We start from the raw sequence: 13,721 nt of genomic DNA on the forward strand, positions 1-13,721 counted from the left end.
CAGCGGCTTTAACAAGGGGCGTTTAACCCTCGGGGACGTTTGAAGTAATCTGTTGATGTTTCACCCACTTCACTTCTACAAACTATGAGAAATAGCAGCATTTTGGTGTGTCTGGTTTTTACAAACCCATCCCAATGAGCTGTGGTCTTCTACACAGCTTCCCAGAACCTTTAGTGTAATAAACCAACATTCTTCCGTCTCCACCTCACGGCTCCTAAACTGGGCAACTTGAAGTTCAGCAGCATGGCATGAAAGCCACTTCTTAACAAGGCCACGGTTCTGGACACTCAATGTACACAATTCAAAGGAAATACTTTTCCGCTTTTGGTTTCCTCTAAATGTGGTGTTTACCACACGTCTGTCTTACTGTATATTTAGAAGACACAGTAGATCCTAAATGTCTCTACTTACCAGGACATCCCTTTCAAAACACCAGGAAATCTTCGGCTTCTGATGTCGACACTGTGGTCACAAATCTTTAAGATCAAACAAGTTTAAAGCGCCACTTAATCTTTATTTCATGGATCCAAAAACTATTTCTTTTAATTTCATATGCATGTAATTTAACTTTACTCTTTTGGCTCACTCAACAGAAAGATGACAAAATTTTAGCTGTTCAAGGGCTAAATGTTTCTATTAGAGAATATCTTACTTTATACGGTGGCTTAAAAAATGTCAGATTAGATTTTCACTTCATTCGCTAAGTGTTAATCATTCTAATCTGCCTAATTTGTTTTGACAGTATGAAAGTGGGTAAAACTTTTCTTTAGAGGGCCATAGTTACCTAGTTATAACACAGTAATATGTGGAAATTTCTCAAGAATAAGACCGTAATTACCTAGTGTTAGGTTGGCATTTTACCAATTAAAACTGTAATATGAAGGAAGTATTTACCTAGTAATAATGTAATAATTATCATGTATTGTGGAAATTCTCTGATAATTATGTAGCACGGACCTTAATAATACTAAGCCATTTTTTAGTAATTAGTGGGCCTAACCCCCTAACCCTAACCCTAACCCCCATAATATTGTTGCAGTTTTCTGGTATTGACAGGGGTATTTTACCCTCACCCTAGCCCTCAAACCCTAGCCCTCATAATATTGTGGCAGTTTTCTGGTATTAAGGGGGGTATTTAACCCTAACCCTGTAACTCTAATCCTAACCCTTGTAATATTGTGGCAGTACTCTGGTAATTAGGTGGTATTTTACCCTAACCCTAGCCCTCTAACTCTAACCCTCATAATTTTGTGGCTCTTTTCTGGTAATTAAATTTTACCCCAACCCTAACCTTCCAACCCTAACCCTTTATCCCTAACCCTCTTAATATTGTATAGTTTTTCCGGTAATTAGGGGGTATTTTACCCTGTCCCTAACCCTTTTAACCCTAACCCTTGTGATTTTGTGGCAGTTTTCTGGTAATGAGGGGGGTATTTTACCCCAACCCTAGTCACTAACCCAAACCATAAACCTCTATCCCTACCTCATAAGGTTGTGGCAGTTTTCTGGAAATGAGGGCGGTATTTTACCCCAACCCTAGCCCTGTAACCCTAACCCTAACCCTCTTACCCTACCTTGTAATATTTTGGCAGTTTTCTGGTAATGAGGGGATATTTCACCCTAACCCTACCCCTCTAACCCTAACCCTCATAATATTGTGGTAGTTTTCAGGTAATAAGGAGATATTTCACTCTAACCCTACCCCTCTAACCCTAACCCTCATAATATTGTAATGTCTTGGTAATAAGGGGGTATTTTACCCTAGCCTTAATCCTTTTCCCCTAATCCTTTTAATACAGTGTCCTCCTTTTGCTCTTGAGAAAATTACTACATAATTACCACTTATAACTATAACATTAATAGGTAATTAGGGTCCACAAGAAAGTTATATTGATTTGATTAGAGCTCACTACTGTCCTTAAAAGCAAGTGTTTAGAGCGAATTGACTTTTTTTTTGCTTTGATCAACCGACATTCACAGAGTTTTGATAAAGTGCTTTTAAAACTGACCTTGTCAATGGATGTTTCTTTTCACTGTCACTCCTCTGCATAAAAGTGCTTTTTAAATGCCAGGAAAGGAAATATTATCTCCATACACCCACCAAACTATGAACGTGATAAATATATCTGTGAATGTTCTGTTGTCTCTCTCTTCTCCAGGTTACAACTCCTACGTACCCTGTGGTGGTCAAGATGGGGCATGCCCACGCTGGTATGGGAAAGGTCAGTTCCTCCAAATGTTGCACAATAAACACTCACACAGAGATTTTAATTTGTTTGTCTTTTTGACACAAAGATTAATTTTCCATGACTTCTGAAACAACCAGATGGATGGATTGGATGAAATAGTAGAAACCACTGAACATAATCTATGGTTTTGAAAGAACTGTAAAACAAAACAAAACAAAAAAAGCCCTGCAGGTATCATAAACATAATTTTCAAAATTGAAATTGTGTTTTTTATCTAAAATACTGGATTCAGCGTGGGTTTTTTTACAAACCACAGCCAGAAGATTGAACTGACATTTCACCTTTTTAGCATTTATTTTGTTTTTGGTTATCTACAGAGCCGGTGTCACAGCTAAACTGGTGTTGGATTAACTGGTGAAAGTCCCTCATCAAGAATTTATCGGTGCAGACTGAGACATTAATACTTCTTAGAACCATTTTGCTGAATCACAAAGTGCATTCAAGGAGAAAAGAAAATATTGGTGACTTACTGATACTCCTGATCAAAACAATACAATAACTGACCCTGTAAATGCTTTCCCCCTAAATGTAGAAGTCTACGAAGGCATAGATAAGTTATCGGAACTGGGAAGCAATGGCAACTAGGGATGTTTAAAGTAAATTTGATATTACTTAAGGGTCTGCTAGACATGTTAGCATTAATTGAACATGAATCTGGTCTTAAACGCGGGATGAATAGATAACTTTGAGTTTCATGTCAGGGTTTAAATCAAGCCTCAGCTTTGGTTTGGGAATGGCTGCAGCTCAGGATTATTAGTAGAATTTACATTTTTTTAACTTTAGGATAGCAGTTATCCCCTGACTTCATTTTAACTTTAGGCAAAGCTTACTGTTCTAACTCGTGCAGGTTTGACAAGTATCAACATAGATGTACAAATGTCTACATTTTTCTTTAAATGAGTGGAACAAAAGAATTCTTTAGTCATCATGACACAAGGGCGTATCATTCATGCACTAACTGTACATTGCTGAATCATCTGAGTCCCACACTCTGATATGTCTAGCTTCCAGTCAAGCAAATCAAACAGCTGTGATTTTATCACAACAGCTTTGACTGATCTGAGGTTCAAACAGGAGACAAGAGATCAAAAAACCACAACTTGTTCTTTCTAGTTTGAACAAACTTGTCTTATCTCCTGAAAATCCCTCGTGGTGTCCAAATCACAGTTACAATCAGGCGGTAAAAATGTGTTCCTGGTTTACTCTCACTGGTTCTGGTTATCTGATAGAGTTCACAGACAGGCAAACAAACAGCAACGTCTAGGTACGAGACACTTGTAGTTTCACTTTTGATGTTTTCTTACACAACCGTCATGCTGGCTAATAATTCAGTTATTTTAATTCTAATCTTTTTCTGAGGTATTTGCTCACAAATGTATTTATTTTTGTAATGTATATATCTGAAGCCACAGAGCCAAACAATAAATTCGCACTATTTGTCTCCCACACATCCCTCAGTCTCTCGCTCTCCAGTTTTATAGATTCACAGGGGGAGACACTGCCTATATGCCTTCGGCTCTCGTCTGTCTGGATGGGTTTGGTTTCCTGTTCAGGAGCCAGACATGCTATAGAATTTCCCATAAGGCTTTAAGGGAACTTGGCAGGCCCTTGTAGAGCAGGACCTTGTTTAACCCTCAGACCTCACAGAGCTCTGAGAACGACAGAAACATGTGGGATTTAGGTCATCGCTGTTTAGTTTGCTTTCGCCAGAATTCTATTTAGCTTGCAAATACCATCTATTAGAAAAAAACCTTTTATTATTTCAATTTTTCAGTCTTTATTTATACTCTCTTAACAAAAATTAACTTGGACACTTGGCACATAGACCACGTTTAGACTGTTCTGCATAAAATAATATTAACAGAGACGACTAAATCCAACATGAGAGCGCAACGGGCAACACAGTTGGGAAACACGTACTTTTATTGAGCAGAATCCTTGAAGAGAACCAGACTGGTAGATAGAGAGCCATCAGTCACCAGAAGCTAGGTAATTTAACGCTACAAAACATAGTTTATTTTAAATCATTACCATTCCTATTGTTTTGTCTGTTGCAAATAGTATTGCAAAGTTAAATGAGGATACTTGTTGACCCAGATTAGCTTGTGAAAGGTTGCGATAGGCCGCCCTGCAAGATTCTACCAATTCACAACACTGCAACTGGGAGAGACATCCTTTCCATAGCAAGAGCTCACAGTCACTCAATTTAAAGTGATTTAAAAAGCATTTTGCAGACTCTGTGGTCAAGTAAAAGAAAGTTATTTAGTCTAATGAGACCAAAATGGTGCTTTTTGGCCATCAGAAAAGGCCATCTTCAAACACTGGTGGACATCAAACACTGCACCAGTGTTAATTTCATCAACTTAAACTACGATTAAAAGGTTTTGTTGACAGCCTTTTTTCCATGAGAAAGACTAGACTATGACTAGCCAAAAACAGATCTTTGATGACTAAAATAGACTAAAAGTAAGTTTAGTTTTTGTCAAGATGACTAAAATGGGACTAAAATGTAATTTAGTTTTTATCATACATTCAAAATCAATGATATTTTTTACTGTGGGTGAATCTGTCATAACATACGCATTTGTAGCGATTCTGCCTCTCAGCTGTAGAAAGCAGAGCCCCAGGTTTGGCAGGTGCATAGAACACACTACCATGATTTAGTACCAGATTCAGGTAAAAGAATAAATGCTTGGACTAAAACCAGACTATAATGTTTTTAAGTTTTCGTCGACTAAATCTAGACTGAAACTATAAAGGTTACAAACGACAAAAAAGAAGATGTAGAGATGTGCGATAACAGGGTTTTTAAATTTGATACCGATACCGATAGATTTTAATGTAATTTTATCAGTACTAATACCAATACCGATACTTTTGAAGAAAGAATCAAATATTGAACTCACAAACTTTCAAATATCAGGCAAATAAAAAGGCGTATGCATATTCGGAAATTCATTACAAGAGGAACTTCAATTAAAATAAAATATTTGTGCAAGCCAGTAAAAAATAAAAAAATCAAATATTATCAAAGCACAAACCTGTATATAACATTGAAATAACAACATAAAAAAGCCCAATTTCATTTCTGTTTAATTCAGAAGGAAGGACTATATTAGCCACCTATAGCCACTAGTTGCAAGCAAGAATGTAAGAAATACAAGTCATCAGTGATTTTTTATAGAAATATTTATCTTTTTATGTTTCTACAACTCGGTCTTTATACATTTTACGGTATTGGCATGTAGTCTCAGTATATTTTATGTTTTCTTACATTTTGAAATTTACTTGGGGCCCACATGCAGTTAGAGAGACAGCAAGGTCCACATCACAGACTAAAAATGAATTCATATGCAAGCAAGGGGAGTTGCTGAAATCTGATACTCTTTTATGATTGGTCCCTAAAGTCACATGATACAGCAGGATTGATGTCTGATTGGTCTCCAAAGTCATGTGACACGGACGAGCAGTAAAGCCAAAACAGTCTTGAGGAGAGAGAGGCAAGGAGGCACTCAGGGGAGAAGCGGTGGTGAGACGTGTTTTATAGTACTCATTTGGTATCGATACTTTGCTAGAGGGATCGATACCAAACGAGTACTTTCTAAATATCGGTATATGGATACTGTACTTTTGATACCTCCACCACTACTAAGATGCATTTGATCTAAAGACTAAGACTGTGACTACAATTAATAATAGCGGTCAAAACTAACACTGCACAGCACATCACCACAAACACACTATCCCCACTGTGAAGAATGGTGGTGGCAGCATCATGCTGTGGGGATGCTTCTTGACAGTCGGCCCGGGACATGAATAAAGGTAGAAGGTAAAATGAATGTGGCAAATATAGGACAATCTTATCCAGTCACTTCATAAATAGACTAAGAAATGGTTGACACTTCTCTTAATATAAAGAGATAAATTTAGCGTCAGTAAACTGATCCTGATTAATTCAGGAGTTTGGCTGGCACAGCCTTGATATACTTGCTGTTTTACCTTGTAGTTGCATATGTATCCATGCATGTATTCTTGTAAATGAACATATGCAGGGGATATGTGTCAGCCATGATGCAAACACGTAGTTAACAACAAGATTAACTCTGGCCTTGGGGTCTGGCATGACCAGCAGCTTATGGTAGCCATGGTTGCAAACCTGCATAGATGCTACCATTGTCTGCTGATGGTAAGAAGCATCGCCATGTTTAGAATCACTCTACTTGAAAATATATTTCTATTCTTAAGTAAAGGTGTTATTCAGTCATTATTCATTTTCATCTGAGAGTAGTGTACCAAGTGCTGACTCACTGTAAGGCCCAGTTTGTGCCAATAGTACCACTGTTGTGGGGTTGTTAAGTAACTGAATGATGTTAAAGCTTAACAGTCTATGTGTAATAGCTGTTGTTCATTTATTAGCCTGTCATTTTATTAACATAACAGTAGCAGTGTTAGGTTTTTACACAGTTTTCCCATTTCCTGTTCTTAGATCATTCCTGCCCTGCTTGTCAGCACCTATGTCATTAAACCTGGACTCGACTGTTTCCACCAGGCGCTGCTCTTCATCTCTCTGCCAGTCTTTCACCTTCTCTGGCTCACCTTTTTACTTTCTCTTTGCATCATTGCAGTTTGTTTGGTTTCTTAGAGGACTTGTGTAATTCTCTGGAGCTTTGCGTGCTCACAGCTCAGAGATGGAGCCGCCACTAGCTATCAGGTTGTTCCTTTGGAGCTATGATGTGAGGTCTGAGTCACTTCCTTCCATTCAGTTGGTTCTAGTTGTTTCAACTCCTGCCCGTTTACTTTGAGCCAGCCAGGTTCAGAGCTCAGCCTCAGCGCTCTGTCACTCTGGTAGCAAAACTCACAGTCTCAAACAAGTAGCCTGAATGCAAGCTATGGATTTTTAATTTTTTGGTAAATATACATAACTTTATGATAACAACATCACAAAAAGTTTCAGTAGAGATGAAACAACTTTTTCCAACTGAAATACACACATACCGTGCTGTCATAAAGTATTACTTACCAGGAAAAAAAGCCATCAAACCTATGTTAATTGCCCCTCTAGTTAACAGTTTTTTTTAAAAAGGTGTTGCAATTTCACTAGCCACACTCAGTCCTGATTACTACTACCTGTTGAATCTAAATCACCAAAAATAGACTAAAAATCTCAAAAACAACACATGATGCAACAATTTTAAGAAATTAAAGAACAGATAAGAAACAAAGACATATATTATTCTGGAAAAGGTTACAAAGTCATTCTAAGGCTTTGGGACTCCACAAAACCAAGGTGATAGCCATTATCCACAAATGGAGAAAACTCTGAACAGTGAACTTTCTTAGGAGTAGTCCACTCCCAAAATTAGTAGCAACACTGGAGCAACTTGAGTGCCAAATGCTTTACTAAGTGCATTTCACCCTCATTATAAGAAACTTATAACTGAAAAAAACAAAATGTCAATTTTACTGAAAACACCTTATGAGGTGCCATTATTATTGGACAAATTCCTCAATTCAGAGGTGAGTTTGGGCAATTCATCAAACTCTTGTAATCAGGAAGGAATGCAATTAAAAAAGCACTTCATTTGTTGGAGGCCGTCCCAGAATGAGTACGTGTGAACCTAGAGTGCATGCATCCAAGGAGCCCTCCAAATAAAATAAGCCACGTTACGATTATAACAGTGAAGAATTTCTCTGACTTTGAAAACCTTAGGAAATATGTGAGATATTGTTAGACTTTAATTGGTTTATACTTGAGCCCTATACCCTGCTAATTAATTATTTATTTACTCAGACATGATTGAACACTGCTTCTATAGAGTTAACATTTAAATTTAATGCGGGCTGATTGATTTATCACTTTTCTCCATGATCAATTTGCACTGAACTCTTGGTAAGTCCCACAGGAAGTCCTGCAGATGCGAACTCAGGAGGTTTTGGATTTGATTGGGTTGGATAGGACTGGAGTGAATTGGGCTGGAAAGTCCTAATTGTCCCAAAGGAGCAATCTTGTTAATAACTGAAGTCCACACAGGATATACTCACGAATACATGAATGCATATGTAATACATACTTCCCATGGATTTCATCATTGGCAGTCATAGCGTGGGCGTAAGTTGTCATTGGTTATTCCACACAAGAGACCTCACACAGCTCATGATTTCACAATGGGACAGAGTCAAATACTCACTGAGAACGTGCCTTAAAGTCTGTGAGAGTAGAGTTTAGCCAAAGACTACTTCTGATGGATGAGCGTTTGCTCTATCACTATTAAACCTATGGCCTAGCATCCAACACGAATAACCCTAAATTCAAATTCATATAACATAATAAAAGTGGCTCAAACATATTTGTCTGCCTTATTGGCTTATTTAGAAAGCTAATGGATTTATTTGTAGTAGAACATCTTTTAATGTGGGTCTCAGCAGACGTTTTCATTTTATTACCAATCAAACTAACAACTCTGTTTACTGGACCACACCAACCATCAAAGTTGCTCTCCTTGCTATTAAAACCTTTTGACCTCCTTTTACTGTTTAAGTGCAGTTCTCACTCCTGTTTGGTTCGGCTTTATTTGTTTTCCCTCTTTTTGTTGTCGAGTGGATCTTTTCTTAGTGTGGGTTGCGTCACTTTAAAAAGCTCTTTGGGACTTCTTTGATCCAGCCACACAGATTTTATTTTTTTGTAATAGTTCACTTTGCTGAAGCCCTTTAGCACAGCATTTCCAAAAGACCTCAAACAGCCTGGTTTCCTTAAAGCTTTTCACCCAATACTCCATATTAATCAGTATACATCAGCAGAAGAGTAATGCACTAATTGTTTTTTCATCATCCAGTATTATCCTCTGTAATATCACAGACTGTGAAAAGTAACTGGTTTTTCTCTAGTGTGCCTTAGAAGTTCAAGTTAAGTGAAATTATAATTGAGAGGCACCAGCAGTTACCACTGTGCTGTTCATTTATATTCAGGGCTGCCCACAGAATTGACTGGGCCCCTGAAAACCTCAGGGAAAGGGCCCTCCTCATTTGTGAGTCATTGATGACATCAATGCATGTGTGTCCCATCTGAACAGCATTGTTGCTATCATGTTACCTTTCTTTGGACCTGGAAAGTGTGTCAACCTTACTTGGTCCTGATGTTTGGAATTATTTGTGCAATTTTTAACAGCTTGTCAACACAATTCTGCCAACTTGAGCTACTTCTTTTTGCCATTTTTAACCAAATTTGACACGGTTTTACAACTTTACTGCCACTTTAAAACTATTTTTGCTGTTTTTTTGTCACCATTTTCCCACTTTTCACCCATTCAAGCCTTTTTTGCCACTTTTATTTAATTTCTCTCTAACGCTTTATTCCCAAATTTTGACCCTTTTTGCTGATTCTTGCTGTTTTGCCATTGTAAACCTGTTTATGCTGCTTTTTGTCAATTTTTGCCCATTTTAACCCATTGTTGCGATTCCCCACCCCCACACACACACTTTTTGTCCCATTTCGCCCATGTTTATCACTTCTTTTTGCACTTTTTAACTCACTTTTGCAACTTTTTCTGCTATTGTTGCCACTTTTTTTGCCTTTTTTTGCAACTTTTTTTGCCATTTTTGTCACATTTTTGCCAGTTTTAAACCATTTTTGCCATTTTTCCTCCGACTATACAGCCTCTTTTCACAATTAAGTAATTATTCTCTATTAAAATTGTCTCCATTTTTTCTGCTTTGTCTCCTGGCATCCTGACATTTGTGCACATCATGGCTTAACCATAAAGTCTGACATTATTTTTCAATTTGTCCAGTTCAATATGCCCATCCACATTGTTATCATCACCATTAAAACAGTTTTAATTTTGAAAAAGGCAACATTTGTACTACAGCATCATTTTAAAAACATATTTTTTTGTTGCTTTGATTAACATGGTTATTAATCAGCTTAAATGAAAAAGGTCAGTATTGGATGCTTGTGATCTTCTGGCACTGTATTTAAAACAGGCATGATTCTGCACTGGAAATCACTGCATGGGCTCAGGAACATTTTCAGAAATTTGTGATTTTATCAGCTCACAATTCCAAAGCCTGCATCTCTAATGGTGTTGGATTTTAGAAAAACCATCCAGACAACGTCCCTTTCAGGGAAGGCATATTGCACAACTCAGCAAGACAATGCTAAACCAGATACTGCATCCAACACCAAAGTATTGCTTCACAGTAAAACAATCTGGATTCTGAGCTAGCCTGTCTTCAGTCCAGACCTTTCACCAAGGAAAACATTTGGTGCATCATAAAATGAAAAATCTGTTAAAGCAAACCCTGCTAGAATCCTACAGAATCAGACAAGAATGGGAAAACATTCCTCTCCCAAAATTGTAGCAACAGGTCTTCTCACTTCACAGGCATTTGTGGACTGCTGTTAAAAGAAGAGGGCATGCTATACGACGGTCAACACAGCCTTGTCCCTACTATTTTTAGATTTGTTACTGCCATCAAACTTAAAATAAGCCAAAATATTTCATGAAATGGTAAAATTTGCGCATAAAAACCCATACGTGTAAATATCCCAAAATATATTGAATTTTTAACCACAATGAGACTTACCTGTATGCCACTAGAAGAAAATTTAAGCCTTTTTCAAATTCCCCATTAAACTCCTTTTTCAGTAGGTGGATTAATGATCTTTAAACCCAATTAATGTTAACTCACATTAACTTAAACTTTACTGAAACAGAAAACAGAGTTACCTGTTGGAAACCAAAGCTTCCTGGCTTGTTCATGATGGCAGTGATGGCTGTGATGTAGAACAGAGAGAGAAGATGGTGATGAGAGAGTGAAGCTCTGGACTGAATCATTTACATCTTAACTACTGAGTGCTGACAGTTTGCCAAGAATTTAAAACACAGATTAATGACTCTGTCAGCAAAGATCCTACATTTCCCATGACCTGTGGGAATACAGTTCACATATCTGTGCTTCTATATGGTTAAATTAAATACATTTAAGATGAACCAAGACCAGATACCAGAACAAAGCTGTTAATATGACAGGTGATCCCTGGGAAATGTAGTAAAAATCTCTAAGGGTAAAGAAGGTTGAAGTGTATGAGGGTCTTTCAGGCTCAAGTTCTTTCCTTCCTATGTTGTAATATCACACCTCATCATTGCCTAATTATTGAAAAGTTATAGTGGAAAATACCTTCAAGTTCTTTGCTAAGAGCCATGTTTTGTGTCCCATTGCGTCATTTCCCTTCAGTCTGTGTCTACGGTCTAATCACTTGAAGTGACGTAGTTCAAAGCCACCACTGGCAATGTTTCCATTCAGGGACCTTCATTATCCCACTCTCGTAGAAGTGTGAAATTCCTGTGGGATTTTTTAAAAAGTGGCCACCGCCAGCTTTGACGGCATGCTTTTTAATTAGCTGTTCCCTAACAAATGGTGTCTGCCCTCCACAGATCAAAGTTGAAAACCAACAGGACTTCCAGGACATCACCAGCATCGTGGCTCTGGCCGGGACCTACGCCACCACTGAGCCCTACGTCCAGTCCAAGTACGACATCCGCATCCAGAAGATCGGCAGCAACTACAAGGCTTATATGTAAGATGTTTAACACCTCCATTCGCATTTGACAGTTTGGGCTTGTATCTTTACTTTTTGGGGAGATTCACATCCAAAAAGTCAACTTTTGCCTTTGCAGAGTAAAATCATCTCAAACAAGATTAGATAGTATGAATTCAATTATTCAAGGATCTGTAAAACCTGAACGTCAAAACAAAACCTCTCTAATGCACTAAAATCACTGAAGAACAGTGGATTCAGTGCAATCATAAATTAAAATAGAAGAGTCACTCTTGGATGATTTTCACTGATTTACATATTTCCTAATCGATAAGAACAGCCACTTATTTGGAACCTAAAATATGCATGTTGCTTCTATTGAAATAGCTGGACCCTTGCCAGGCAACTTTCTAAAATTTTCCTTCTTTGCTGTAAAGATCAGAGACTTTGTGTAGGAAGTCGCCTACGCCAGTTTCAGACACTATTTTGTGCGTACGTAGTTTATAAAAGAGGCCCCAGGTGACATCCCCGCTACTCTACTCTCTCCCTGTCAGTATTTATATGTGGAGGAATGTTCTGTCAAATTCATGACGGGCCGATCAGAGCGACAAGACAAAATGATGTTACATGCACGCGCTACTCTACGTGCAAAAAAGTGTTTGTTGATAAGATAAGCTTTCAGGGTGGATCTTTGCACTTGTTTTATAAAGAAATGTGGTCCACTTCCAATTACACTGCCACTTTCCTACAGCTGAGCTAACAGCTACAGCAGCAGCCATTGGATACACTGGCCAACTCCACTCGCAATAATCGCAAACCCATGCCATACAGACCAGGACAAGAGTGAATACATCTTTCCCGTCATGAAAAGCTTTAAGGGTGGCTCTCAGCCCTTGTTTTAATAAAGAAATGTTGTCAAGTTCTAGCAAAACTGCCTCTGTCCAAGTTATCACTCCACTAGCAGCCATTGTATACAAGCATTCACTCAACTAGCCCCTTACCCCCATAACTAACACAAACTCATGCTGAAGTAGGTTGGCTGAAGGGCGAAAACATCTTTCCTATCATGACAAAGCTTCATTTTGTACAGAAACATGATGCAGTTATGGTCAAACCAATGTTATACTTGAGCTACATCTGAGCTAATTACCACAGTAGAGGCAGACAAACGGCTTCGTGTACAACTAAACCCCACCCATAGCTAGCGCCTCGTTTTTCTCAATGACACTGATTGGTCAGAACAGTGACTGGTCCAGCACAAATGTTGTGGAGTGGAGTTTTTCAAGATGGATTTGCCTGAGATGGAGTCTGGCAGATCCATCTGCTTTGCAAGGTTAGATCGAAGCCTTTCTTCAGTGCAAAACACATGAAAGCACATGAAGTTTGCAAAAAAGGCATCTCAAGGACTCTGAGACTGTGACAAACAAGAGTCTGTGGTCTGATGAAACCAACACTGAACTACTTTGCCTGAATTCCAGACGTTGTATCTGGAGGAAACCAGGCATCGCTCTTCACCTGCCCAACAGTGAAGCATGGAGGTGGCAGCATCATGCTGTGGGCGTGTTTTTCTGCCATGGGGACTGGGAGACTGGTCACTAGACTATATACTTTTGAAAAACAGTGGAACAAAGTACAGCACTGTTTTATGGTCATATTTCTAAGTAAGAAGTTAACACTAGCCAATAAAAATATACATTCATTTTATTATATTTGATTTATATTGATACAATGAAGTATCGATTAGTAGTGTTTGGTGACTTTTGCATCAACTTGACTTTTGCTTACTGATTTTAAACATGTCAGAACAGAGGAAGATTAAAACTAAGTATGGAAACACAATCATCTGCTTGACAGATGGTATAATCGCTAAAATATACCAGTGCTTAAACAGTGAAAGCAGCTAAAGAAGTCTCTAGAAGGAAAAAAGAAACAGG

At 38.2% G+C, this 13,721-nt stretch overlaps 1 protein-coding gene across 1 annotated transcript in view; it reads left to right on the forward strand.

Moving 5' to 3' along the window:
* LOC121505830 (synapsin-3-like) overlaps nucleotides 1–13,721 on the forward strand; it is a 158,227-nt gene that overhangs the window by 127,944 nt on the left and 16,562 nt on the right. Inside the window, exons 7-8 of the mRNA XM_041781382.1 lie at nucleotides 2,160–2,222; nucleotides 11,684–11,826. Of these exons, the coding sequence (XP_041637316.1) occupies nucleotides 2,160–2,222; nucleotides 11,684–11,826 (206 nt within the window). The remainder of the gene's footprint in view (nucleotides 1–2,159; nucleotides 2,223–11,683; nucleotides 11,827–13,721) is intronic.

Source organism: Cheilinus undulatus, linkage group 23, assembly GCF_018320785.1.
Source record: "Cheilinus undulatus linkage group 23, ASM1832078v1, whole genome shotgun sequence".
In the NCBI taxonomy this organism is placed as follows: Eukaryota; Metazoa; Chordata; class Actinopteri; order Labriformes; family Labridae; genus Cheilinus; species Cheilinus undulatus.